Source organism: Penicillium alfredii (assembly GCF_028826965.1).
Source record: "Penicillium alfredii strain IBT 34128 chromosome Unknown utg000002l_segment0_segment0, whole genome shotgun sequence".
Lineage (NCBI taxonomy): Eukaryota > Fungi > Ascomycota > Eurotiomycetes > Eurotiales > Aspergillaceae > Penicillium > Penicillium alfredii.
This window is the reverse complement of record NW_026622699.1, coordinates 543,702-570,569: the sequence shown is the minus strand read 5'-3', so window position 1 is coordinate 570,569 and position 26,868 is coordinate 543,702. Positions and strand designations below refer to the sequence as shown.

Genomic DNA, 26,868 nt, shown 5'->3' with positions numbered 1-26,868 from the left:
CCTGTTCATTTACTTCCTCCATCTCCGCTTTCAAGCAGGTAATTGCTTCCAGCTCGGCACTTATATCCTGTGGGTAACTCCAAGGATTCAAGAGTTGCTCAGGGGCTCCAGAAACCATGATGTTGTGTTCGACCATACTTAGCCGAGCTGTCAATTTAGCATCTGGTATACAACAATGGACGGTTCCGTCGGGCTGTGGCTCGATGCTTCCTTTTAATGAATACTCTTGTGCAACCCGCGCCCAGTCCAAGTATTGCGCTGAGCCCGAGTTTGAAATCACAGTTGCACCTTGGCTACCCATTAGGGATACCAGAGTATGGCTCACGCTGTCCGCGTGCAAAGTTTTACCGAAGGATCGCGCAACGCTCTCACCGCGATCCAATGTCCTTTGATGCTTCCCTATAGAAGAAGCCACTTCGACCAGCATCCCCTGGATGGAATACGGGCTCGAGTCAACAAAACCAATGTCTTCAAAGTAGTGCTGGGTGCTTCTCGTTCCACAAGGTGGACAAGACGGACTTCGTCCTCGGTGCATAATGTGAAAAGTCAGGAAGTCAGGGAGGGGCTTGAAGCAGTGGAAAAGAGAATGTAACTGTCTGGGGATATTGAGCAAGCAAACGGCTTAAGTATTCTTCACTTGGTACTTTAGTATCGATCGAGGTACATAGATGGGCTAGCTAGCCACGGATATGAGTATCCACAATGCAATGCAGTTATGTAGGCGCCCCTGGGTTTTTTTGTTGTTGTTGTTGTTGTTGTTGTTGTTGTTGTTGTTGTTGTTGTTGTTGTTGTTGTTGTTGTTGTTTTAGGGCGGCTTTGAGCGTCCGATGGACCAGGACTAGAGCTAAGCCCCGTTAGCACATTTGCAGGATCCCTGTCCGGTAATTCGGATATTGCACTTTCAAAGTCGGAGAGTGCCTTTTAAATATTTCATGGCTTAGACAAATAGGGACATAGCTATTTCACATATCAAAAATGCTGAAAGCTTCTCGCAACTTCTTTATCTCCTATCCCAACTCTCTCTTCGTCATAATATGTATCAAGTCTACGCACCACGGTGGAATACCGAGACTGTTACCGTTCATGGTGGGGTGGGGTGGTCTAGTGTACAGAATGATAAGGTACATGATATAACAACTTCACTAAAAACGTACGCTGGTTCCGTGGTTCACGTGACATCACGTGACAGATTAGTGGGGTTGATCCGCTATCTGAAATTAATCGAGTCTCTCTCGCTTTCGGGCACGCCTGCAGGCCACGACCCCTCTTCCATCTGCCCGCCCGACGCATATAATATATACTATCAACCACAGTCGGCCAGGCGCGGCCACTTTATCCACGATGCGACTCCAGACAATCCCCGAAAAACCGAAGCATATCATCGATGCCATGAGAGCACTTATCGATCAAAAAGAGACGAAGCACTTGAAAGAGGACACGGAAGGGTGGCGGCATGGGGGGAGAGCTTCACCGAACTAGTTGCCTCACTGGAGAAAGAGATGAAGGAAGAACTTAAACCTCAAAACCTCTACGTGAGCAAAACACTATTCCTTATTAGCTAAGAGCTGCTAATTGATTAACTTGTAGGTGGACTTCTGCACTGTGCGACATTTCTTCAAAGGCGCGAATATAAAGCCATCTAATCCATCAAAACGACTATTGATTATCCCAATCAATGGCACTTCCACCCTTTCTTCTGACGCCCAACTGCCAATTGAACTGCCAATTGATACTTATTGCTATATCGATGATAAGCCGACACTTTCCGGTGAAGATATTGATGTTGTGTTTGTTGTATATGAGGTGAAATACGAGGATTCATAGCGAAAAATAGCATCGGATAAGCTTCATGTGTTTAATAAACAGACTGAGATAAAGACGCGTTGGCTAGTGATGAGGCGGCCATTGCACCGTCTACTCGTCTTGCGTAGCTGTCGCTAGCTTGCCCAAGGTGCTCACGTGCAATGTGCGTGGTATTATCGCAAGGAATATGCAAATTTTCAGAATTTTTGAGAATCTCTTCCGTATCCACGTAAAATTCGGGATCTTGCAGGTCATGCCAGTCTTGAAGAGGGTCAAAATCTTGAAAAGCATCATGATCTTGAAGAGGGTCGAAATCTTGAAATGCATCACGATCTTGTAAAGGGTCAAAGTCCTGAAACGAGGTGATATCACGCGGCCAATTTCGAGTATCCAAAAACGGTATGTCACTAGCCAGCTCGTCATTTAACAAGTGGGACAGATCTAACTCAGTGCGGGTGGGCAAGCTTGTTGGACCCGGCTCAGTATTGGTGTCTGCGGCTGTGGTACTGGCGGTTTCCATTCTGGCAGTCATCGCCGATGCCGGAGCCCACTGCACTCGCGTAGATGGCCTTTGTTCCGCTAAGTCTTCTGGCCCAAGAGAACGTTTTTGGCCACGTTGTTCTCGATATTGCACTGATCATTTACGTAAGCTTTGACACCGCTAGGATTGGTATGTTGGCCTCACCACACTCTTTATTATAAAGTGACCGGCAATTAGTTACCCAGTGGGCCTTACTAACCGCAAAAGGAGACCATCTGGGTGATTTCTGAATTGCTCGCGCCAATGACGAAAGATGAGTATAAGGTAGATCGCGAAATGCACAATGCATTTGAGAGAGGAATGAGAATACCCCGAGATTCCCGTAGATCTGCTCAAATGTATGGTATTTGAGCCCATTCTTTATCGACTTGCGAACTTTTGCGCTTCGTGATCGGTTGAATTCTTTGAACGCCATATACTCACTTATATGTCCTTTCTTATGTGCATCTTTCGGTTCGAAAGTCAAAAATTCATTGCGAGGACGCCCATATTTAGCCTCTGCCCAGGCTAGATAATCTTCAGCGCGTATATATCGGGCTAGCCATCCCCGAAACTTTTGAGAAGGACTGATAGGTTTCTCTGACATCTCGATGTCGATATCCAGAGGATCATCCTGGCACATCCAGTTCTTACCCTTGGATATTGCATCCCCTTCTTTCAAGTTCAAAAAGCTTTGAATGGCCTTCGAATGAATCTCGAGTTTGTCCATGAATAGAGAAACTTCATTTTCTTGTATCTCTCGTGGGCTTGGCAATATCTCTTGAGAATCACCTCCAGTAATACAATCTTGTATATTGCTCGTTTTTGAGCCAGCTGCACGATGTAATGATGCTGAATGCCCCGGCTGCTGAAGGGGTGCTGAAGGCTCCGGCTGCTGAAGAGGTGCTGAATGCTCCGGCTGCTGAAGAGATGCTGAAGGCTCCGACTGCTGAAGAGGTGCTGAAGGCAAGGCATGTGCAACCGCTAGGCGTTCTTGTCGATTATGGCGGGATATCGGCTGTGAAGAGGCTGTTGAGTTGATTGGATTCAAGAGTCCAGACACATGTGAATTTTGTGGTGATAATCTCAACACTCGCCCTAGACTGTCAAAGGCAAGCTGCAGTTCCTGTCGGTGATGGAGTAAATCACGGGCATCTAATTCATGTAGATGTCCCGATAATAGCGTCGCGGCACGAAGAATCTCATCAGCAAGATTCATTTTGACTGAATCTTTGACGAAGGGAGAACGGTGGAGCCTTCAATAGAAATAGTGCAACAAAGCTGGGTCTTGGCACCGACCCATGGGTCGGTGCCAAGACCCAGGTTCCCCTCATATCGACACGTCAGCTTCATGTGCTTCGAATATAACTGGAAGTCTAGACCATTTAATCCCTGTCTCTTCTATCACATTGTCACGATAAAACAGAGTTAAAGATACGTCTCGCATGGTGCTATGGACAGATGCGGAGAAAGTGTGCCAGAAAGACGGGGTCTTCTATATGCTGTGTTCATTTCAGGAAATGATAAACGTCAATCACAGCAGTCTTGAAACGATCGTCAGTGCACTAGTCCTCTGCGCCTCAAAAGAGTGATACACAGCCTCGCTTTCAAAGCGCATTATCCTGCGGCTCCAAAGAGGGGTGCATGTCTGTGCCTATCTTCAGAACAGCCCCAAATGGCAGGGTTCTGCGATTCAAGAACGCCCCGGTTTCTGGAGTCTGATTGGTTACATAGCCCACTCATACGATATACTCTTCAGTGAGGAAAAGTTTCCCTGGATTTCAAACAGCCGCCTAGCACTTTCATAACGAGACGCCTTTGGAGCGGAGAATGAAAAAACGACCCTCGTCTATTCTAGCCAGACAGCATTCTGTTGGTGGCTGGGGATTAGGGGTGGAGGGACGAGGACCCGTTTTCCGAAGGCGAATACCCACACAGACATCGGCATAACATATCTTACTATATTCCTACGCCTTTTTCCTCTAGTTTGCCTTCCGACTGTGTTGTTTCTGGCGTATTGATTTTCTCTTGGTGGACGACGGCAAAGCTTGGGAGAGGGGTTTAGTAGCCATTCAGAGTGCTTCCCTTGATCAAAGCTTAGAGACGTTTTAAATGGGTAATTTGAAGGTGATTCTAGGGGAAAGGATAGGATGCGTGGATAAAATAGAAACAGGTGATTGAAAATCGTCAGATGGATGTTATCTTTGCGGGTGGGTGTTTTAAACGTGCGCGAGAACCACGGTTTCCCTTTGGCAAAGGACCACTATTTTCTGAGGGAGGAAACATGGCTGTTATTTGACCTTACAAATTGGTACGAAAAGGGCTCGCTCCGGAACTAGCCCTACAAAGCTTTGGGATTCACTAGAATATTACGGTTACAAAATGGGCATAATCAATTATTTCCATGCCTAGTTAGATAAGGACACTTTGCATTTCACCAGTTCAGTTCCCTAGAGGTCTTAATAAACAATAGGTATCTATACGTAAGCTAATTGACCCTCAGAATTAATTTACAGCCGCCATCCCTGCATACTTACGCAATAATGCTTTCCAGTCTTCCTCCGATATCACGTATTGGGCTTGCCTGTTCAAGTGTCGACGTCGCGGATCTAAAGAGTGAGAAGGATGGGGAGCGTGGGAAGAGCGGGAAGACTGTGACCAATGGGAAGGCACGGAAACTGGGAAATTGGGGGACTGGGGATAATGGGAAAGCTGGGAAGGGTGCGAAGACTGGGTGCTTTGACGTACACGGTTTAATTTGCTGCCGGCACCAACATCTCTCCAATCTGACAAGGGTGTGCATGGCTTCAACCAAAAAAGTAACCAAAAAAGTAACCAAAAATTCCCTCAACTGTTTCCCCTTTCGTAAATACAAGGGTGGACGGCTAGCACTATGAGATGTCGCAAGAATTGCCCAACGCTATTTCCCATTGTTTGGACTCTTTCCACGCCACTGACTATCCTCTAATGGAGTATACCATCAGCCGCTAAAAATGACGGCATTTCGGAGACTGCGGAGGCGGGTATTTCGTAATAGTAGTTATGCTCTGGGACGAGACTTTGGCTGTCTATGTTCATGGCATCACTGCTTCCAGGATATGCCTCGGCATGCATCAAAACAGCCATGCCATGCACGTCTTTCGATTACAATTCGTTGCTACATACAGGATTGTAATCCAGGGCCCAAGCACAGCAGGACCGAACCGTGCACTCATCAGAAACATATAAGAAGAGAAAACATCTCATTCAGGCTTCCTTCAATTCCAAGTACCGCTCAGTCCACCTTAAATTTATATTGCGTTCCATTTCATATCAAACGATTATGCAAGAAACAGTCGAAGATCCTGTGAACACTTGCCTGTTCAAGACCGAAAAGCCCAGCGGAAGAAGGGTGAAGGTAGACGATTGTCACCGCGCCGATTGCAAACACTCGACTGATTACAAGCCTAAATGAATGGCAAGTGATTCATTACAATGTTTCAATAGGCAAATATGCTGACTAGATCGAGTTCTAGGTCACCAACCAGGCGGTTGCATATGGAACCTACTATGAGCCGTGCTGGTCAATTGTGCGATTTTGAAACAGTACCTAGTCCACCCGGGTGCCATATGTTGATGGATTTTTGGGATCTTTGCTAGTTGGAGTATCTTTTGTATCTCAAGCCACTATTCATCAAATTGAAATTCCTTTGAATCGTCACATAGCCATATCCGGATTTCTTCCAAAGCATTAAGGTCGTTCTCAACAACCGACTGCTTTGTAGTTTCATCACACCATTCATAGGTGCAACCGACATTTCCGAGATCCTCCCCGATTTTCCGGCAAGTGTCGAAATCAATGATGACTGCTTGTTCACCGTCGAACATGATGTTTCTCGGGTTGATGTCGTTATGGACCAGCCCTAGGGAATGAAGATGTCCAAGACCACTTCGAATTCCAGCTAGCACAGGATTGTAATCCTTGACCATTTGATGTGAGCGTCTCGATTGTCGCTTCGTCAAATTTTCGGGATTGACCTCTTGCATCAGCGTGCGTTGGTATTTGGCGAAACAAAGGCCAGTGATTCTGCCATCGGAAACCTGGCAGCCCAAGTAGGTAGCAATATTTGGATGCGGGTGCTTTCTCAAAACCTCACAAGTTTCTGCTTCCATCAGAACAGACTTCGCAATCAAGTCTGGTTGAGGGCCTTCGCGAATTCTATCATAAGAGATCAACGAGGCTTTCTTTATGTAAGAATTGATCGGCAGCGGCTCGGGCGCGAGCGTAAATTTCGATGGAAATTCAGGGCTGTAGGCAGATCTCGGAATTTGGATATCGTTTTTGAGGAGATCTGGGCGGATATCCGAAGGCGATGTGCAGCGGTCTTCCAACACTGCATGGTGCATTTCATTTTCGTCTTCATAGACGATGAGTGTTCCCGCAAAGTTGAAGTCTCCATCAATTTCTTCAAAAAATTCGTTCATCTCTAGCACATGGAGTTGCTGGATGGGTGATTGAGGGAATGACGACGGCATTGTTTTGCTTTTCTAGAGCGATCAGAATCATGAGATACTTGACGAGGGGACTTATTTACTTGGACTGGATACCTGATGCATGTGAGTTCTTAATTAATTTGTATTGCAGGGGCGAAGCACAATCGCTTGCGTTAATCTGGAAGGGAAGAACGCATGTACGGGTACCATCCTTATTTATACTGCGGGGTGGTTGGCAGGGCTACATATTCCCGGATGAAAGATTTCCCGACAGGGGCGTATCATATGTCCCACCGAAACATTGATGTATAATTGGTCCAGAGAATCGACGGAGCATATAGATAGAACAATGTGTCGGATATTTGGGAGGTTGTTATTACTAGCGTTGTATTGGTATTCAGTGGCCAGTTTCTATCCTTATTTCTGAGGCATGAACCTGCTGAATCAGCGTGCACACCGGTTAAAAACCCTGAAATCATGTATTTAAAACCACATCTCAATAGCAGTCCGAACGGCCCAATTGGTGCATGCTGTTATTAGTGCGGACCGAAGCCCTCCTGATCCGACACAATGTCTATACTTACGTATTTTCTCCGTTTTACTCAATGAGCGCGCTGGAATCATCATGGGCCGGGAGTCCCTGAGGTAATGGAATGCGCGCTAGTGCATGTCTGCTGGAATTTACGCCCCGCCTAGCTGCATATTTACTACCATTCCCTCACTCGCAGTAAAGTTGCCTATACCAGATCCCGGGAGACGATCTTTTGAATGCGTTCTGGGTAGGTCTTGGTATTGAGAGACTTCTCCGGTTCCATCAGGTGTGAGCTGGCCACAGTAATCGGGGCCATAATAGGGCCTCGACTAATGTTTGAAGTGTATGTTTCACTGGTGGTGAGACGCAGTGTGTGGCAATTGCTCTCACTATTCTTAATACGCCTGACCCAACTTGACACTGACACCGAGGATCACAATCAAATATTTTGTAATATCTTCGAATTACATTTGTGGTTCCTCATACTTTACTGTACGAACCATCGTGACAGCAGACCTCATCTTGGTATTGCAAGAAGACAAGTGGTCGAGAGAGGCACCCACATGGCACACCTAGCTATGGATGGCCGTTATGCTACGAATTGGAACATCCTGAGAAAAAGCTAAACTGAAAATTATTCATAACGCAGCGTGGCTTGGCTCTTGAACCAAGCAGTTCAAATCAAATATTAAATACCTTTATGACGGCCAGTAATTTGGGGTGCCTTAGGTATTTGCGAGCTGGAATCTATAAAAAAAATTCTATTAATTAATCGTTTCGGCTGGGCAAAACCATAGGTTGATCATCGCTCCAGCCGCAAATGAACGATGGTGTTTACTGAGCTTTTTTAGTTAACACGGTATCAGGATAATTATTTGACCACACTCAACCACCCTATTTTAAACAGTTCATGAATGACGGCTAGTGAGTGACAGTGTCGCCGGTAATGTGTACAGTGACGCAGCAAAAGTTTCGACAACACCCCCAGCCCCACCCCTTGATTATATAATATTCTGCCGGTCAAAAACCTCCATGAATTTGCTTCTATATAGCTAGTAGGGCGTGTACCAGCCTTGAGCCTCGATAATAGTCTCTACACGATAGGGCATTGTTTCCGATAGATGCTATAGATGCCTTAATTCTAGTTGGTCCTATACCTGCTGCGCAGTAGCCACCAGAATCTCCTTTGTTTGGTCGTTATTCCCTATATAAATAAGATCAGGTCGAAGTTCGTAGATTTTGGCGTTTAATAACGCCCAGAGGTTCTCAATTGGGTTCAAATCAGGCGAATAAGGTGGCCATTCCATAACCTCGATCTCCATCTCAGTTAGAGCTTCTCGAACAACGTAGGCAGTGTGTGTTGGGGCGTTATTATGCTAAAAAATACTACCCTCGTTCGCTATCAAAATAGGTAAGATTCGGCGATATAACTCCTCGATAACGAAGCGATTCACACCGCTTCGTTCAGATCTCGGATCTCCGAAGAGAGGAATTAATCCAGTACGCCGCTCAGAGCCTAAAAACGAAGCCCAAAACATCTGCTTTACTTACTTCCCGCGTTAAGGCAATCCTTGACATTGTCCAGCTTTTGGCTGATCTTTCGGGCGTACAAAAGTCTATTCTCGGCGAATACCAATCCCACGCTCGACTGTACATTCATCAGACCAAAAAACGTGAGCCCAATCTTCAGGTGTGAAGTGGCGATATCTCCAAGCCCATCGAAGTCGTTTCAGGGCGTTTTCTTCAGTCAAATACGGCCTCCACGAGTAACGCCACTTCTATATATTCTCAGCATTTAATAGTCGACGGATCGAGTCATATTTAACCTAAAAATCTATTAGTAAACCCCTATTATAGTAGCTAAAAAGACTTAACTTTATACGACACTTCAGCAAGTATATCCTCCCGAGTAATCTTCGGATTTTCGTCGATAGCATTTAATAAACGCTCTCGATCAGCTTCGTCTAGCTTTCTCGGGCGCCCAGAGCGTTGTTTTGTAACACCACCGAGTCGTTCACGGTCCTTTTTGATCGTATATCGAATACCAGAGATAGAAACCCACGGATATCGCTTCTATATTCGCCTATAGCCCTATCCAGCGGCGCTATAAAGCTCGCAAATACGTTCACGTAGTGCCGGGGTAAGCTCAGAGCGTGGAGCCATCCGTAGATATAAAAAAGAGTAACTTCAGGGCGATATAGAGGGGTAAATCGCGTAAAACTAGAAGATATAGTAGGCCTACAAGCGCGTCGTGTAGTAGGCGGTGAGGGCGGTGAAGGTGACCCACTATAGGGGTGTTGTCGAAACTTTTGCTGTGTCACTGTACATTCTACTCACAAATTGGCGAATACACATACGGGTGGTAATTATTGGTCATTCAGATGTCGATCACCACCTGTCGAACGACGGTTATCGGTGATCAACCTCAACGTTCCACGCGCTATCCCGTCACCAACTCCGATGACACCAATGATCATAACCACACCCAGACATGGCTTCCGTTTGCTTAGGCTGATTTTCAAACGGGCTACGCAAGACTCATTCATCAGAACCACCAGGCTTAAGCACGTGGTTGACCGGCCCCAGTCCACCACCCTCCGTTTACCACCCTCATTCTTCCGACCTCGGTTAGCCTACATGTAAATGAGAGCGAAACGCTATCTTTCTCGTTCCCTCGTGGGATGTGAAAGAGACTGTCGGTGCCCTGTGAGAATGGCGAATCCAAGTACAAGCAAGAAGTTGGGGATATTGATGCTGGACTGACTGGGCTTTGCGTTTCAACGGATCCACCTTCCGACAAGGAGCCGTTACGCTTCGCAGTTAACCGATTTGACGAGAAACCTCGCCGAAAAAAATGACAGCGCTTTGACACGTTAAACTGGTGATTGTTAAATGATGTACAAAACCCAGTGATCAAGTACCAAAAAAAGGGAAGAGGTTGCCCATCGTTTGCCACATTCAAAGCCTGAAAATTTGTCGGAAAATGTTGGAAAGATTTCTTTTTTTTTCGCTATTGCCTAACGAACCGACCCGGTTAATTAGCAGGAGGTGGGGGAAAGAACCAGTACGGATAGAAGCTGAGCTATTCGATTGTGGCGATTGATGGGTTATCAAGGATGGTTAAGAGAGGGTGGTTAAGAGAGGGTGGTTAAGAGAGGGTGGTTAAGAGAGGGTGGTTAAGAGAGGGTGGTTAAGAGAGGGTGGTTAAGAGAGGGTGGTTAAGAGAGGGTGGTTAAGAGAGGGTGGTTAAGAGAGGGTGGTTAACTAAAGCGGTGGTAAATTGAGGATGACCAACGAAGAGGTGGTTTATGGGGAGAAGAGAAAATAAGGCGTTTGAACAATGTCTAGTCCAATCATCCCAGAGGTAAATATTCTTTGGCCACATTGTGTTGATAACGCCAGTCCTTTGTAGAAGAGACGTTTACCGCCTTAACCACTTGGGCTGAGTTTAAGGCAACAACGCGACGGGGGCTCATTTTACGTCGTAGACGTGCTGCATCAAGATGCAACTTAACAGCTTATCAGACAATAATAAAAATAACCTCAGATACCTAACAAATAAACCCGGTTAATTAGTAAGAAGTAGAAGAGAGCGCCAATTTAATAAATATGAAATCTTTTAGTTGAGGTGATTAATTAGTTAAGGGAGGGTTGGGAGAAAAGTCATTCATTGCATTTTGATGAATGTTGCTCTTCACACTGTTTTGGAGCCAGCAGCAATTTCGAGGGAAAAAGGAAGCCGAAATATCGGCCTACAGTATCTACAGTTGTGGCTTAGCGTATTGGAGGTGTGGCTGTACAGCATGTGTGACCACTGTGGTAATTAATTTACGAGTAGATACCTGTGTCGGATCAGGAGGGATTCGTCCGCACGAGTAACAGTATAGACCAATGAGGTCCAATTGAACTGCTATTGAGATGTGTGGTTCTAAATACATGATTTCAGGGTTTTACAGCTGCGTGTGTGCTGATTCAGCATGTAAATGCCTGCAAAGCTAGGTGTCTGCTGCAGAAACAGGTCTGCTGTATCCATGACACGCCGCTAGTAAGAATCCACATTCCACATATCCGACAGCCTGTTCCAAGTACAACAAATACTGCACAAGATCGGACTCCTTCAAGCCTTGAGATTATCTTTGAGAATCCATTTGGTGCCTCTGGTATAATAGAATTTGCATAAAGAACCCTACGGCATTGAATAATCTCCAGGGCTGCATTCAGTCACCTGTCCCTGAGGCAAGAAAAAAATGAATAATTAGAGAATCCAGGAGAGTGAACATCTTGCAGAAATAGCTATCAGCCTTCCACCGAAAGCATCAGGTATGGCATTGACAGCATCCACAGGAAGCTGATCTTCGTCCTCGGGATAAATTTCTTGTGCATGGCGTAGGCGACTAATCTCAGACAAAAGCCCATCCAAGACATTTCGAGGGTGCTGCATTCCTATTTCATTCGCTTCGGTTCAATCGCCGCCGAAAATAATTCATTCTCTGGCCAAGATCGAGTTCCACTCCCCGTCAGAAAAAGTCTTCGAGGTAGATAAAGCAGAAAGTCTGATGTAGAGACCTAGCCAGACGGTTTGCCCAAGATTGGGGATTCGAGCTTCACATAAAACGCGGAGTCTTCCATCGCCATGTATATGGTAAATTCCAACATATGTAGCCGTTCGCCCAAGAGTCGCAATTCTATCTCCCCGAACACATCAAACCCACCTGAATCCGATTCGTGAAGATATTCATTGGTGGAGTGATCGGTCCATTCTTTGAAATTATTCTGGAATCTTGCACAGGTATCTTGGTTGCTCAAAATTGCCATCCGAAGATGACGCTGGACTTGAGAACTGAGCTTGCAAGGATCGGAACGGCCAATGTCTGATAAAAGTCTCTCTAATGCCTTTTCGAAAGAAGACAATTGATGACAATGCTCTTTTAATCATCGCTGGTACGCTCAGTGGCTTGGATGACTTTCAAAGGGGCAAGGACGCTGCACTGTGCAGCTTTTGCGGCTTGGGTAGTGGGAGCACTTGTACTTGTTGGCCCGGTCATTGTGAGCGAAAGAACTAGATTAGGGTTAGTTGACACCTCTCAAAAGAAAATACCAAGGGTAAACTCATTGTATGTAGTACACATGGGTGGTTTCTGTCCTTGGATAGATTGTTGATGACCCGAGTAAGAAACAATTGTAGAGGGCTCAAATATATATCCTGTTTGTAGCCGCTTATCTCCAGCAAATCTTTAGACAATAATCTTAGGGGCTGGTTCGAGTTCCTGGGAATCTAGGTGATCAGCATTGGCCCGAACAAGATAGTTTGCAAACATCTGAAAATTATTCGTGGGTCTGGTGGGCTTTTGGGAGCGTACGGCTGGCTCCCAGGAGCAAATCCTCTGGAGCCTCACGGTACCTGGTGATAGTACCCTTTTCATGACCTGTTGCTCCTAGTAGCCTTCTGATGTGTGCGCTCGTTGGTGAGAGAAGTGGTTCTTTGTCTCACATCCTGAACAATCGTTTCTCCACTGTGGCCCCTGGCTCAGAGCAAGCATGTAGATCTCCGAAAACTCATCCAATTGCCCTGGCACCGGTAGTTCTCCAAATCCTGATTAGGACATCGTAAACGAAGTATTCCTGGGAGCACGTAGGCTGAAATGTACAATTCATTGGTTGGTCAGGTAGGGGGCTCCATTGTGGCGCAATGAATTGCAGCAAGTTTACGAGGATGAAAGGTCACAGTGATGATGCAGTGCTTTTTTGATGGGACAATGGGGGCAATCTAGAGAGGGAGGGTGGCACGTGAATGGGACTAGCGTGTTGCATTTTATTGAGGTCGCTTTTGCTCGCTACTCACCCTACGCTCAGGCTGTGCTCAGTGAGCAAATCAGGGCGCTCAGATGAGGATCAGTGAGTGGATCAGACCGCTCAGGTGAGGATCAGGTGATGCTCACTGAGCAAGTCAGTTCGCTTATGTAACGATCACTGATCAGGTCAGGCCGCTCAGGGGTGTGCTCAGTTCTACTCAGTGAGCAAAAAGCGGCGAGGGGTGAGCACTAAAACGGAAAGGGAAGGCCAAGAAGTGGGAGGAGAAATCCCCTACGTAGAGATTCTTCGAGGCCTGCTCTGACTGTTGAACTGGGGTTTTTACTTCTTCTGCCACCGATAAACGAGGTAAAAATACCCAAATTCGATGTGGATCCTGCTGACATCCACAAGTTTCTGGTCAATCCATATTTTTATCATCTTTCCTATCGCCAAATCATTGCTGCTGATAACGTAAGTCTTGTTTCTCGGCTTCAGTCGACCTGATCTTGACTCAATCGAACAGTTTCTTTCTCGACCACATACAGAGAAGAATACGCCACATTTTGTACGCATTACTTCTTTTGCTCACGACAGCTGAGACTCTGTTTTTCGTGATCCAGTACATTCGACTTTGGCGAATTTGCAGTCGGTCAAGTAGTTCGTATTCAACATCTTCTCGAAGCTTGAACTTCTTCGGGAATCAACCCTCCAATCATCGACGGGCTCTGAAGGCGGCAGCTTAAACGGCCATAATCTTCTGCTTTTTTTCAGGAGTCATCACAGTCAGTGCATATCTTGAAAAATTTGGGCAATCACGACTAGCAACTGTGAGAACGACCCCTTGGATGATCCGGAGTCCTGACTGACATAGAAAAGACCGAAATAGCCATGCTAAGTTTGATGAGATTAATAATTCCATATTTCCTCACGAAGAAAAGTTGACATCTCTCGCTCTCAAGTCTTGAGGTAGAGTCCATTGACTTGAATTCCAGTCCTTGCTGACTGACCTCCCGTGCTACCCAATTAGGACGCAACCGTCACGTGTTAGCCATCCCTCCATTATCTGGAAATTTTGACTTAAGCGGGGCTTTTGCTCGAATTACTCTTTCCCGCAATATTTCACCAAACCCCGCCTCGCGAATTCATCCTACGAACTCAACTATCCTGCCGCCTTGGTCTAAATCGAAGTCTGAAACAAAGAAAGCAAAGCTATCCGAAATGGCCGAGGAACATGGAATCGCAGCGGTGGAAGGTCACACATACGAAATCAAAGGGGCTGCTCTTTTTCGGGAGACGGACTACGAGAGAACAATCACAGGAAAAGGGGAATCGATCACCATCTTTGATCCGAAAGCTGATCCTCGGTCTCCTGCCGTTTGGGAAAACGGACAAGACCCTTCGGTGGAGGAAATTACGACTGTGCCTGCTGGATGCCAAGTGAGCGTGATCGCAGCTCCTGTGATCGGAGCAACTGTAACTTTCAAACGCGGATAATTTCAACTTCTGCTTCGTATATCAAATCAAAGCCAGCACGACGACCAACCACTAAAGTGATCGATATATCTTGACTTCGATCTTTTGGGACAAAAAAGTTAAGGCAATCTGTTGTATCCGCATCGCTCCCCAGCCTCTCAGCGAAGATTCTTCTTTCCCACTTCCATTGCTCGCTACTTTCTATCGCCCACGAAAGTCGTTTGATCAATAGTGGCAGCTTGCCGGATGGCATGGATGACATTTTGTAGTCGATTTCTATCATCATTTCAGCATCATTCTCCTGTGCATAACATAGCGTTGTTTATTTACCTTTGCTTCTTCGTTCTATCATCTGTTTATCATCACTCTGTGGAGCATGACGTTTTCCTTCCGTTGGTGAACTGTGGTTTGTACGCATCCGTTTGTATCGCGCCATATGCTCTTACTCTTCCACACTGATTGATCGATCTATCATTTTGACAAATTCTTGGAACCGTTCGCAAGGTTTCAAGAGTTCCTCGTCCTTCAAGCAATGTAGGCTTTCGGCGACCCTAAAGGTATTTGATCAAAGATTGCCTTCAAATCTCCAATGAGAAAATCGAAGGTACTATCTGCCATGACTGTTGGGTGTATCCACGCTGATGGCTGAAGTGTCATTGCCCACCTCAGAATCAAATGAGGAGACTCGGCGCAAAGTTTTTCACATCGGGTTCGAGATTTGGCTTTCCTGATTCTGACTTTGTCTGTATCCAAAGCAGATTCATCTGGTCCTCGAAAGATAAGCACTAGATTTTTCCTAAACAATGCTGGATCGAATTGGTCGGCGACATGGAAAGATCGGATTCGATTTGCAAGGTTTTGCTCTTTAACTGTGGGGGTTGCTTTCTTCAACAGGAGTTCCACATGAGACTCGATACCTGCCAAAGCTGGTTTAAGTCGCTCTCTCAGTTTCTGGATCTCGTCCAACTGATCGCGGGTTGGACGGATGTTAGAGCTCAACTTGGGACCCAAAGATTCCATGTGATTGAGCAAATTTGAAAATTGTGAGAGAACTGCGCCTGCCGACATTGTGTCTTAGTTTCATAAAAACCCGATGAATGTCTGACCATTAATGAATTAGACAGAGGATGAGCTTGGCTTTATCGGGCTCAAGAACCACGTCATGTGAAAATGCCCCCGCTTTAATGTGTGCCGTGGCCAGCCTAGCGTAAACCCTCTTTGGCCCCATAAAATAATATAAAAGTCTCGATAATTATTGACCTATCAATTTTCATGTTGTCGGGTCCAAGTTCAATGCAATGTAAAGGTTTATATCAGCGACGGGAATGAGAAAGACCATCTATTGGTCTATGTCCACCACTGGTTGGCTGGTACTTTGAGTTATTTTTCATACATTCAAGAAAAGCCCCCAAAAGATACACACTACTGCGTGCTTTCCCGCCATTTTGCATAGGAATAGAACTGGAGTATGATTCTTGATTGATGTTAACCAATCAAAGTAATGTTTTGCTGCTTCTTGCAGAAGAGTCCTGCACGTCTGCGGCTCGGCTTTGACCTAACTTAAGCTGACGCGATGATTAGGAGACGAGGGTTGATAGCTTGCCCTATAAATTAGAGCCGGTATACCACTTTCCTCCAGATATTCTCATAAAACGGTATAGCCCCAGTCATCAAACTCACTCATATAATCATTCACGGGGAACCTTTGTCATTCTCTACAATGAACCCCATCGGCGCTGGTGCCTACCACAACCCCCCTCAAATGTCATCTTTCCCGGTTTTAGTATGGCCTCTGCCTCCGCACACCAGCTGCTTGCCGGTAACCTGGACAGCTACACCCGACTGTTGTGTGCTTTCGGGATATTTGTCCTCTTCGCCCGCTATGCAGTTCGCTATGTTTGGGAGATAGTGAGAAGTTACTTCAGTTTGCATGCCTCCTGTTATAATGGGATGTGTCTCATACTATGACGAAGCATAAGATATGCTAGTCGATTGGATCGCCGACCAACCATTTGTCCATAGTGCCCACTCATTGATTGCTCGTGTGAGATCCACACAGCGAACAAGTAATCTCCACTCAACGAAAAAAAAAACATTGACATTTTCTCCTTGGGATGGATCATTTTCTTTTTGGTACAAAGGACATTAGCTCATTCTTCACTGTGATGTCAAAGAGCATCGAGAGGATCTCCGCATCTCCTCCATTAGTCTTAATGCCAACATTCTGAAAAGTCTTATCGAAGAATGCCGAGAAAAGTATCTCAAGGACACCCAGAGAAAGGTCTCTGTCTTTGAGAATCGTGAAGGGGAGTGGAAGAAAGCCAGGTTGAGACCAGTTCGACCTATCTCCACAGTCATCATGAACAACGAGTTAAAGGACGACATATTAAGAGACGTGGACGAGTTTCTCGATCAAGATATGCAAGACTGGTACGCAGAACGAGGTATCCTTTACAAACGAGGCTACCTTCTCTTTGCCCCCCCGGAACTGGGAAATCCAGCTTCAGTCTAACACTTGCAGGGAAACACGAACTGGATATTTATACGCTCCAACTGTCGAACATTTCAGACACCACTTTAATGAGATTGTTTGCTGAGCTTCCGCCGAGTTGTATTGTTCTCTTAGAGGACGTGGATACCGCTGGGGTGGGGCGTCGGGACAGCGTCGACACAGACCAAGAAAAAGAGTCAAAATCGGCAGTCACCCTCTCCGGACTTCTGAATGTGCTTGATGGTGTCTCATCTCAAGAGGGCCGGATCCTCATCATGACCACGAATTATATCGAACATCTGGACGAAGCATTGATTCGGCCTGGCCGTTCAGTCAAGAAAGTTCATATCAAACTTGCCGATCACAACATTTCGACTCAGTTCTTCCACACAGTTTTCAAGCAGTTGCCGAGCCAAAAGCAATGTAACGAGGAATATGACGAGGAGATGGTCGAGGGCCTTGCTCGTGATTTTGCCAACAACATGCCCGAGCATGTCTTCAGTCCAGCAGAAGTTTTATCATTTCTCTTGGAGCGCAAGAAGTCGCCCTATGATGCTGTTTCTTGCGTGGAGGGCTGGGTGGCGAAAACAAATGATTGAAGAGAAAGAAGAGAGGGAAACAGAGGGTAGGGCGTTTAAGGTGAGATCTCAGGGGTAGACTCTGAAGGGTCATATTGGGCAAGGAAGTCGTGCTGAGTGACAGTATGTTGGAGGGCACCAATTAATTAGTCTTTTGAGAGCTTTCATTATATGTTTTGAGAAGACACGACAGTCTCGAATGCCCACAAAGCGATTTTTAGTTCACATACACCAGTAATCTGTTTGGTGGACTCAAATTCAGAGAATACATCCTTCCTCCTCGTTACCATATAGTACAAACGTGAATCAACTAGTGAGGCCTAGCCATGGGCCTGGGGACGTCATGTGCAGATAGTAGTTGAGCTGGTCAGGAATCTTTGCCTGAGTTCCAACCTTTACGCGATGACCACGTTGTGCATTGCCAGACGCTGAGTCAAGGGCCTGAGGGCGCTTCAACCACTTCACGTCCTCCAAGTCGACGACGACCAAACGGCCACCGGGGTCATCCCACAGCATATTACGCCACTCACTGTCACCGTGCACAACTCCGTGCAACCGAAGCACGGCCAGTGCTTTCTCGCGCTCCTGGTGAAAGAAGCTGGAATTCCGCTCATTGATGACATGCTGAAGACGCGTTCCAGACCAGCTCAAGACCATCATCCGCGCCATTAATTCGCCATGATACCAATATGCGATGCGAGGCATAAAAGCCCCGAGACAAACAGGGATGTGCTGTCCCTGTAGGCTCCGGAGACGGTAATAATTATCCACTTCCGCTTCAAGGCGGTGCTGCTTCTCCACAGTCGTGGCTTTAATGATCACAGTGTATCCGCGCGAAAGAAGGGTGGCTTTGATAAGATATCCTGTCCGACCACAGATATGGAGCTGTTCGAAGCCGTGGTCTCGATTTCGGCTAAGCTGGCGATGAAGCTGGCGTGTGAACTCTCGCGGTCCCATGGAGTGTCTCTCACGACCGTGGAGTTCCCAGTTGGGGCACTTCTTATCCAGAGGGCGTCGGCTGACTATGCCATGGATGCAGGCAATGGTGCAGTATGGTCGCGTGGAATGCCCGTCTTTTCGAGAATTCTGCTTGTTGTCTCGGCTAGATCGCGTCTTTCCGCTTTCCCTGCTTGATTGGGTTTTATTGCTGCGGTCGCGGCTCGATCGACTGCGCGATGCTGCTGCTGCGGATGGTGAATGTGATTCCTCTTCGCTGCCGTTACCTTCAGTCGACGGGTGTTTCGGTGTAGAAACGCCTGGTTGACAACGAGTGCGAGAGCGTGTGTTGTGTATTTTCCGATCTCGCTTCCAGTGCGAGGGCCGATAATTAGAGCCTGGCTGGTCTTTGCGCAGGGTTTCGGGAATTTCTCTCAACACGTCCAAATATTCGACTTCCCAGGCTATCAGCTTGTCGTGTGCCGCATCGTGCCACTCTTGAGAAGGAGCGTCGGCGGTCAGCGCTTGCAGGGTGAACGCAAGTACCTGGCCGATGGCGGTCCGGTGAAGGCGAAATTCATCGTCCGCCTGCATGTCTTGATTCGGGATACACAAGTAATATTGAACAATGGTGGGATCATCCTTCGGGATTTGGAGGAAAACAAAAGCCTCTCCTGTGCAGATGTAACCATATCGAACTCCACTGTAGATCATGTATGAGAATATCTGAGTGACCACGGCGGCAACGAGGCGGGTAGCGTAGAATTCAAAAGTATCACCCTCCTGGTCAATGGCATCCCTGGCCAGATCAATCTGATGTAGACCCGCCACTAATTCGGGGATCGTCACTTTATGTGGCGCTTTGAACTCCACTGCATGCACCGGTATGTGTCGTTCATTGGCCACAATATGCACGCAGAATTGGTCGGCGCGGCGATTGCGTCTTCGTGCAGTGCCTTCCCTTTTCTGCCCCTGCGCTGCGCCTCTCGCTCTTCCTCTGGCTCTTCTGGGCCTTGTGTTCGCCGGCCTTTGAGGTGTCCGCGTATCCCGAAGATTCATTTGCCCCAGACTGCTCTCTAACAAAGTTTCCGATGGGTTCACGCGATCGTAGAAAGTAACTCGGCCTTGGATTCCAAACTCATGGCGAAGAGCTCCATCGTCTCGCAAAGGATGAATGACCTTTTCGACGAAGTTATCCACAGTATCTCGCTCAAAGTTCCGAAGCGACGTCTCTGAATAGATTGGGTTGTTCTGAATATTCGTGGCGACGTAATCGATTTGAGTATCGGAAGGGAATAGTGGGCGCGAGGTAAAGGCAGCGGTGCGGTCGAGTTTGCCCCAGACTTGTTGTTGGAGCTGGGGGAAGTCAGGCCAAGGGACTATGCGCTTGGGGTAAAGTCGGTTCACTGGGTCGGTCGCGTCGCCCTGAGTCGTGAGGGTAGCATCCGTCTCGACTCGGATCGCTTGAGACAGAGATTCATGGCAGCGATCAAGGAGGCGAAGTAGGGTATTTGGTTGAATTCGTCGTTCTGCCTCTTCCTGGAGGCGCCCTGCCTCTTCTCGCGCCCGTCTCTCCTCTTCAAGCTGACGTCGTAGCTCTACGATGGATTCGTCAATCGATTGTTGAAATCAGTATTCAGCGGGTAGTAGAATAATGCAAATCAAAGTCAACATGATTTGGGTTCGCTGTCTGACGCGGAGGTGTGGCCCTCCAAAGCGAAAGACGTCCAGTTGTTTACCGGCTTACTCACCCCTCTTGGCACAGTCCTCAACCCTCAGCTGTAACCCGAGGCATCAAGTATTGCTTGGGTCTTTTGACCAATCATAATTCTTGATGAGAGATACTAATATCATTGGTTGGTGCTACTCCTTTCTCCACCTTGGAGTAGCAAAACGCTCGGATAAGATCGGATTAGATTGGGTCGCGCCGGCCATGCTGAACCAGATCATCCCCTCACACTCAGGCTAAGACCGAGAGATACAGAAAGGAGAGTGTGACGAATGTTGTGATCTAGAACATAGGACAGATCAGGAAGGAATACGCATGGAGGGGAGTCGTGGCTTGTCAATCAACCAACGTAGTAGCATTGCAACCAAAGTATCGAGACTGGAGAGAGAAGAAGGGGCTAGACCTTGTTGGACAAGGTAGTGCCTTATTCACTTGATGGTCTTAGCGCTGTCGCCCCTGGTGACGACTTGGTTAAGGAGCTAACGCAATCCACTACCGGCAATAGGACTCTGCGACCCGACACCTTTTCACCCTACGCAGGTTTTTTTTTGCCTTGCGCTGAAGAGGTTTGACTCTTTTCTGGAAGAATTTCCTGTTGTATGTTGTGATATTTGGTAAATCACGAAAGCTCTGGTCATTGATTGATCTCGACAGACATTTTCCACAAAGGGTGCGTTGTTGGTTGCCCTGGAAACAAACTCTGTTTTCCTCATGTGTAACGTTCCCGAATTGAAAACCGGGGGAGATAACCGATGTCTCTGGGACCATTATCCCATGTCATCGAGTTATCCGCACAAACAAGCCAAAAGAATTCTATGGCAAAAGCTTCGGATACATATCATTCCTGTCGTAGCCGATTTTATCGGCCAGCCAACGTGAGCAACGCCCATTCCACTCATAGTGTGAAAATATGTTAATTGTCTGACAAGTGCCAGCTCCTGAAGGCGGTGCTTCAAATCACTGGGAATCTATCGCACTTACTTGCAGAGGTCCTAGTTGAGATATTCAATTGCACTAATTCGTTAGATCGAATGTGTCTATCCCTGACGTGTAAATGGATGCTCCAGGTTTCATCACTCGTGAAAATCCGGATACCGTCAGTAGCCAAGCACAGGTTCCGCCCACCATCTACCTGTGCAGATATATTTCTTCTTTTCAGGCGAATCGCACCTCGCGATGATAGTGGCTGTATCGAAAAAAGCATCGGCCTTTGCTGTGACTGCTTGAGGCATCGAACAAGGCGAAGACAATTCTGGAAAACGTACAAAGAGGACTGGCTGAAGATGGGAGTGACATCCGAAATTTGGGAAAGTGCGGTGAGGTCTTGGTATGTCAATTACTCTTTTCAATGTCCGGAGTGCTGGTGCCGGGAGAGGTACGGCAATCGGGACCGCAACGAGGGTGCATGAGCAATATCGGTACGAGTGCTACCTATTCAGACGAGTAACCAAAGCCGTAAGCGTCCGTCCCCCAGCATACTATGCGGATCTCGTCTGCGAAAGGGCACGATGCTATCTAAGCAGACTGTTCGACCAATCCCTCGTGGTCAGTCCCGAATTGAGTATTGTAGGAGGTGGATTACAGGGTGTGGGTTCGAGTCAAGCGGAGCCAAGTGTACTGAACATCCACGAGAAGATTCGTGACACAATGTTCTACAATTGAGGATTTGACTTCTTGGGTATACCTAGCAGTGACGATGTTGAATTTGGATATCACGAATTCCAAATTGAGAATTGTGCTTTGAAAGGTCCAATTGCTTGTTTGGGAGCTAACGCTTTCTGAACTCTGAATATGTCCTTGTAGGGTTGCCCGTACTTGATTACCCAGAGTGGCATGCCCCCGCAGAAATAATTCCGAGCGACGGAGCTGAATCTCACCAAGGATTCGAGCTGATAATACCTTTCTTCTCCTTGGCTGGGCAGAAGGTTCCTTGAACTTAGTCTACCTCCCAGTCGTTCCGACTCTGCGTGTTCGGCTGGGGTAAGAATGTTCTCCGCGCCTCCTCGTGGACACCGTTCTCGTTGTCCTCTTTGTCTTGTAGTACCGGGTGTGCACTTCGCTGGTAATCAGGCCGCCTGCTGCCTGATTGCGAGCTCATCCAACTCGTTCGTTGACCGGAAAGCCGAACGAAAGAGATCTGTACGTAGCAGAATATCAGCCATTACACCACGAATCTTAGTGTGGCATTAAACCCGCCTTGGCCGCGAAAACAAAAACGACTGCAGCAAATACCACCCACACGGTTGTCCTTGCAACCAGGCTAAAATAATTTCGCGCCAGAGACCTAGGGGGCGCGAGAGTATTAGGAAAATGCACGGTCCTTAAATCTATATGGAGAGGGTGATGATGTTTAGCCAATCCTATTCAACCAGCCCGACTTTATACAGAGAACAGTGTTTAAACAACGTTCTCACCACTATGGCCGCCCTCATGTTTAAAAATTGAAACACTTGAATTAATTGCTACACATATCACCATCTCAACGTTTTCAACTCACCTTCAAGGGCCAGTTCATTTAATCTGATAAAGGAAGAACAGACTGCTATCAATTAATTAGGAATTAATGTTAATACCAATCCCTTAACTGTCTCCTCGGCTCTCACAAACAAATAGGATGGTGATGAAGAGAAGCAGCATTAATGTTTCCGAGGGCTATAGGAAGATTGATTACAGTTTCACCGCCCGCCATCGTTCTCTATGTACGGATTACTAGACCTTGCGTTGAAACCACACCAGCCATTCCTTCTTGTCTATTAGTGCTGTGCTCTTTCACCAGATCAATATTTCTGATTATGGACTCTGTCCAGTCATTTGATTATTCAAACTACAGTACTACCATTTAAAAAGAACGTTATTTAAACTAGTACCTTGTCACCACTTGTCTGCAGCCTCACTTTTAAACGGAAGTTTTAGTTACTCTTTCAGCACCTCCTTTTTCGTCTCAATTTGGTTGAACGCACAATTGAATGCTTTTATTCTTCAACTTCCTGTTCATTTAATCTGATCAATGTAGTACTGCTATCGATTATTAATAGCCAACGGTTGCCGTGACAGTATTCCCTCAAAAACGAATGGGGCGGTGGTGAAGTGTAAAAAAGTTTTACCCTCATAGCGATCGCCGTATAACATCTACGCTTCAAGATGATTAGGCAAGGTTATTAAATTTGTGTCACGGAAATGGAATCCTCTGACGTGAATACTACAACTCCACTGTCACTATCATCGCCGCTTATCTTTATCGGCGAAGGTTCGCACTGCTGAAAACCGACTGAACGTACATATTCAACGGAGCAATACATGCTAGCTAGGGTACTGTATACGACCACTAGATCACCAAAGAGTAGAATTACCGGGTAAATATATCGTATAGGACATTGTTGATGGGGAGACACAAAGTCAGTGGGGAATAAAAAAAATGAACGGTCAACAAGAGGGTTGGGGGGACGGCGGGTGGTGAAACAATAATGAACTCCACAGAAACATGGTGGTTAACACGTAGAGAGGTAGGGTACGCGTTGAGAATTGGCAAGACAAGACCATTTTCACCACCCACCCACCTTGGTATCCACAATTACAATAGAGAGGATGGAAACGTGCAATACATTGTTGTTAGGAAGAAAATTGATGGTGATGAAAACACAAGAGTCAATAGGAGTAGGGGAAGGGAGTTGAGGGCTGGTGAAATGCAATAAAGTCCCACCTATCTCAGTGGACTCAAAAAAGAAAGGGCCATGCTCGTTGAACACACCCGTCTTGTAGGGTGTGTATTAAAAACGATTGGCCAAACCACTGCCCACCTGGCCTGAGATCACGTGCAGTTCCTAATCCCTGGCACCCCCGGTCTCCGGGATGCGCGCTGTCGCACGCAGTTGCCCTGAAACGGCGAGGAACGGTAGCATAGAACAGAACACGTGAGAACACGCACCACGTGCATTACCAAGTATCAGACCAATGTTGAGAGCGGGGCTTGGCACGAAATTTGGCAGTATCCAGCCTTCTTTAAGCCTCAGGCACCAACGGTTTGTAATCCATTCCTCTCTATTCGACCAATACCTTTTTTTACACGAATCACTTATAGATCTGCAACTTGTCTACCAGATTCTACTTGTTCCTTATAGAGGTTATAGTCGCTTCAAAGAAGTTCTTGCATTAAATAGGTATTAGGTCTAAAGACCGGTCCGTTTAAATCTATACGGAGATATTAGGAGCTAAGCGAGAAACGTAAAGAAGTAAACTTATAGATAAAAGAAGGATTTCGAGAGTATTAAATAAACTAGTCCATCTTCTATAACTTCCACACCGTCTCGAGAGAAGCTACTATTCTTTATTCTATAGTTAAAGAGCGACGAATCACGCTAAAGTTAGAAGCGATATATCGTCGCCGGGAAACTAATATATATAGAGAGGAATAAAAGATAGCGTTAACTTTGAAGTTTCACGGTAGATATAATAGGGGGCCGACGCTAAATAATCAACTAAGTCAGTATAATTAGAGAGCGATCAGAAATTATAGAAGAGCTTTAAGGTTATAGGAAATCGGGGGAAGAAGATAAAAACGTGTCGACATTTGTTAAGGGGTAACTCGCCGTCAGAGATCACGCCTGTGTAATTTCTTTTAGGAGATATAAACGAACCAATCATAGTATCAGAGATTATCCTTATGACCCACGAATATTGATAAGATATATAGGTGCCTGAGGTGTTAGCGTAGCATTTGCCTCCGCCTTCCTGTTTAATAGCTATCTCCGTCTCTCTCTAAGAAACAGACACAGATTCCTTTGTTCTGCTTTCAGTCCTACCTCTTAGATTTCTCGATATTAGGAATGATAATGGTTCCTGCGAAAATGTTACTGATTCTACACAGAAACGATCAGTGCAGATTGAGACTCGTGCCAGGTTCACAAAAGCGAATCATTTAAAGGGCATAGAGAGAGTTTTGTTGGAAGATAGTGAACTTTTAGGAGCCTTGACGATATCCAAGTTTAATGTAGCTGTCAATCTTAAGTGGAAGTCTTTGATGATCTGTGAACTGTCCTGATAATGTTTATTCTCTGTCTAATTTCTCATAGTGAATCCGACCGCATTTGCACATTCCCGGTGCGGCAAGGCGGAACAGATTTGCAAGTCCAATAATAGTTCCAGACTTCGAAATAGGCTGGGAAAAGCCAACGACAGTGAACTCCATTTTGTATAACCCTGTTGGTCTTAAAAACGCCCCCAACAGAGGCTGGAACTTGTCCAGAACAACTTCCCGCTCTGGAATCTCAGCTGAATCGATCTCAAAGACCTGGCCATCCTGAATTTTCATCCAGACTCGTTGTTGCAGTGCAAGAGCAATTCAAATAAGCGAACCCTCTTCGCTCTCAAATACACCATCGTCATCGAGTCTATATTCAATCTCGAAGCGGAGTTCATTTTGCAGAGAGTCGTCGAAATCATATTCTCTCGACATTTCTTTTATGACCACATAAACTGCTGCGGCGTGGAACTTTTGGTATCCAATCGAGAAGAAGCGCTGGCATATAGAAAGTAGCGGAGATGGATCCATCTCAACAATTGGCTCCCCTTCGACCGGTTTTATTGTGTAGGTGCCTGAAATTCTATAAGTAACTGAATGATACTAATTTTCGGCGGTCTCATTTGGAGAGCTTGCCCAAGCTGGATCAATATGGGGAAAGCTGGGCTCCATTTTAAAGTCAAAATTTCCGTGAAAATTGTTTCATTAAGATGAGAAATGCTGCTGCTTTATATGCTGCGCCTGTTGTACCTTAGATATTCTCGGTCATTTGTTTAGCATGTGAGCTGTCTTTAATTTGGGCCCAGACAGAGATCTCCATTCTGCATACCACTTTTGGCCTTAAAAAGAACCAAAAACGAAGGCTGCAACTTCTCGAGTTTCGGCTTAAGGGAAGTTCGAATAAGCAAACCCATATCCGATCTTGGATACTTATTCACATCCTCACTCATCTTAGTGAGGAGATTGCAATGGGTGATGTCCAAATGGACAAAGCTCCGTCATCGCGACACGTATTAAGTGACTTGTGTTGATAGACTCGACAGAATAGATGGATAGAATTGTGATTGATGAAAATGGTAATTCAAACTAGGCACTTATAACGCAAATAAATCTACATTTTAAAGCATGTGGAGACACTTCTGCCTAGATATACGAGGCCGAAAACACCATTCGTGGCGAGTAGAATGCGCACAAGATATCATCGCCAAGAGGCGACAATCTGTCTCTGATTTCTTCCTTCCTGTGATCTTCAACCCGGGCCCATAACTGCAACAACGTAGTCACTCATGACATGTTCTAGCCATGCTCGTTTTCCAACATGTCATCCCTAGACTGTGGCGGCGGCCTCGTATCTGATTTCCCGGATAGGTAAGAATGACTGCGAAAGTAGTCACGCTCAGATATGCAACGGGCCAACTCTGTGCGTAGAGATAAATTTTCTTTCTTTAGACGATAAACCTCGGCCTGCAGCTGCTTTTTCCTCTGGCGGGAGCGTTGTGCCGCGTCGCTATTTGCTTTGTGTT

The 26,868-nt window shown here is 46.2% G+C and overlaps 8 protein-coding genes across 8 annotated transcripts; 4 read left to right on the top strand and 4 right to left on the bottom strand.

The window, feature by feature from the left end:
• Positions 1-975: 975 nt before the first annotated feature.
• Positions 976-1,824, top strand: NUU61_001403 (uncharacterized protein; the record flags this gene model as incomplete). The annotated part of the gene is made up of 3 exons (XM_056651985.1): positions 976-1,121; positions 1,190-1,532; positions 1,588-1,824. The coding sequence occupies 3 exons, from the start codon at positions 976-978 to the stop codon at positions 1,822-1,824; spliced, it is 726 nt and encodes a 241-aa protein (XP_056515252.1).
• A 31-nt stretch (positions 1,825-1,855) lies between these two features.
• Positions 1,856-2,323, bottom strand: NUU61_001402 (uncharacterized protein; the record flags this gene model as incomplete). Its single annotated transcript, XM_056651984.1, has 1 exon — positions 1,856-2,323. One exon carries the CDS (start codon positions 2,321-2,323, stop codon positions 1,856-1,858), a length of 468 nt encoding a protein of 155 aa, XP_056515251.1.
• Positions 2,324-3,172: 849 nt separating this feature from the next.
• NUU61_001401 (uncharacterized protein) lies at positions 3,173-3,551 on the top strand (the record flags this gene model as incomplete). Its single annotated transcript, XM_056651983.1, has 2 exons — positions 3,173-3,343; positions 3,507-3,551. 2 exons carry the CDS (start codon positions 3,173-3,175, stop codon positions 3,549-3,551), a joined length of 216 nt encoding a protein of 71 aa, XP_056515250.1.
• Positions 3,552-5,989: 2,438 nt separating this feature from the next.
• On the bottom strand, positions 5,990-6,838 carry NUU61_001400 (uncharacterized protein; the record flags this gene model as incomplete). The annotated part of the gene is made up of 1 exon (XM_056651982.1): positions 5,990-6,838. One exon carries the CDS (start codon positions 6,836-6,838, stop codon positions 5,990-5,992), a length of 849 nt encoding a protein of 282 aa, XP_056515249.1.
• A 5,056-nt stretch (positions 6,839-11,894) lies between these two features.
• On the bottom strand, positions 11,895-12,373 carry NUU61_001399 (uncharacterized protein; the record flags this gene model as incomplete). The annotated part of the gene is made up of 2 exons (XM_056651981.1): positions 11,895-12,253; positions 12,274-12,373. The coding sequence occupies 2 exons, from the start codon at positions 12,371-12,373 to the stop codon at positions 11,895-11,897; spliced, it is 459 nt and encodes a 152-aa protein (XP_056515248.1).
• A 1,966-nt stretch (positions 12,374-14,339) lies between these two features.
• Positions 14,340-14,615, top strand: NUU61_001398 (uncharacterized protein; the record flags this gene model as incomplete). The annotated part of the gene is made up of 1 exon (XM_056651980.1): positions 14,340-14,615. One exon carries the CDS (start codon positions 14,340-14,342, stop codon positions 14,613-14,615), a length of 276 nt encoding a protein of 91 aa, XP_056515247.1.
• Positions 14,616-16,953: 2,338 nt separating this feature from the next.
• NUU61_001397 (uncharacterized protein) lies at positions 16,954-17,684 on the top strand (the record flags this gene model as incomplete). The annotated part of the gene is made up of 2 exons (XM_056651979.1): positions 16,954-17,038; positions 17,116-17,684. 2 exons carry the CDS (start codon positions 16,954-16,956, stop codon positions 17,682-17,684), a joined length of 654 nt encoding a protein of 217 aa, XP_056515246.1.
• Positions 17,685-17,969: 285 nt separating this feature from the next.
• On the bottom strand, positions 17,970-20,394 carry NUU61_001396 (uncharacterized protein; the record flags this gene model as incomplete). The annotated part of the gene is made up of 2 exons (XM_056651978.1): positions 17,970-20,195; positions 20,386-20,394. The coding sequence occupies 2 exons, from the start codon at positions 20,392-20,394 to the stop codon at positions 17,970-17,972; spliced, it is 2,235 nt and encodes a 744-aa protein (XP_056515245.1).
• Between the last annotated feature and the right edge of the window lie 6,474 nt (positions 20,395-26,868).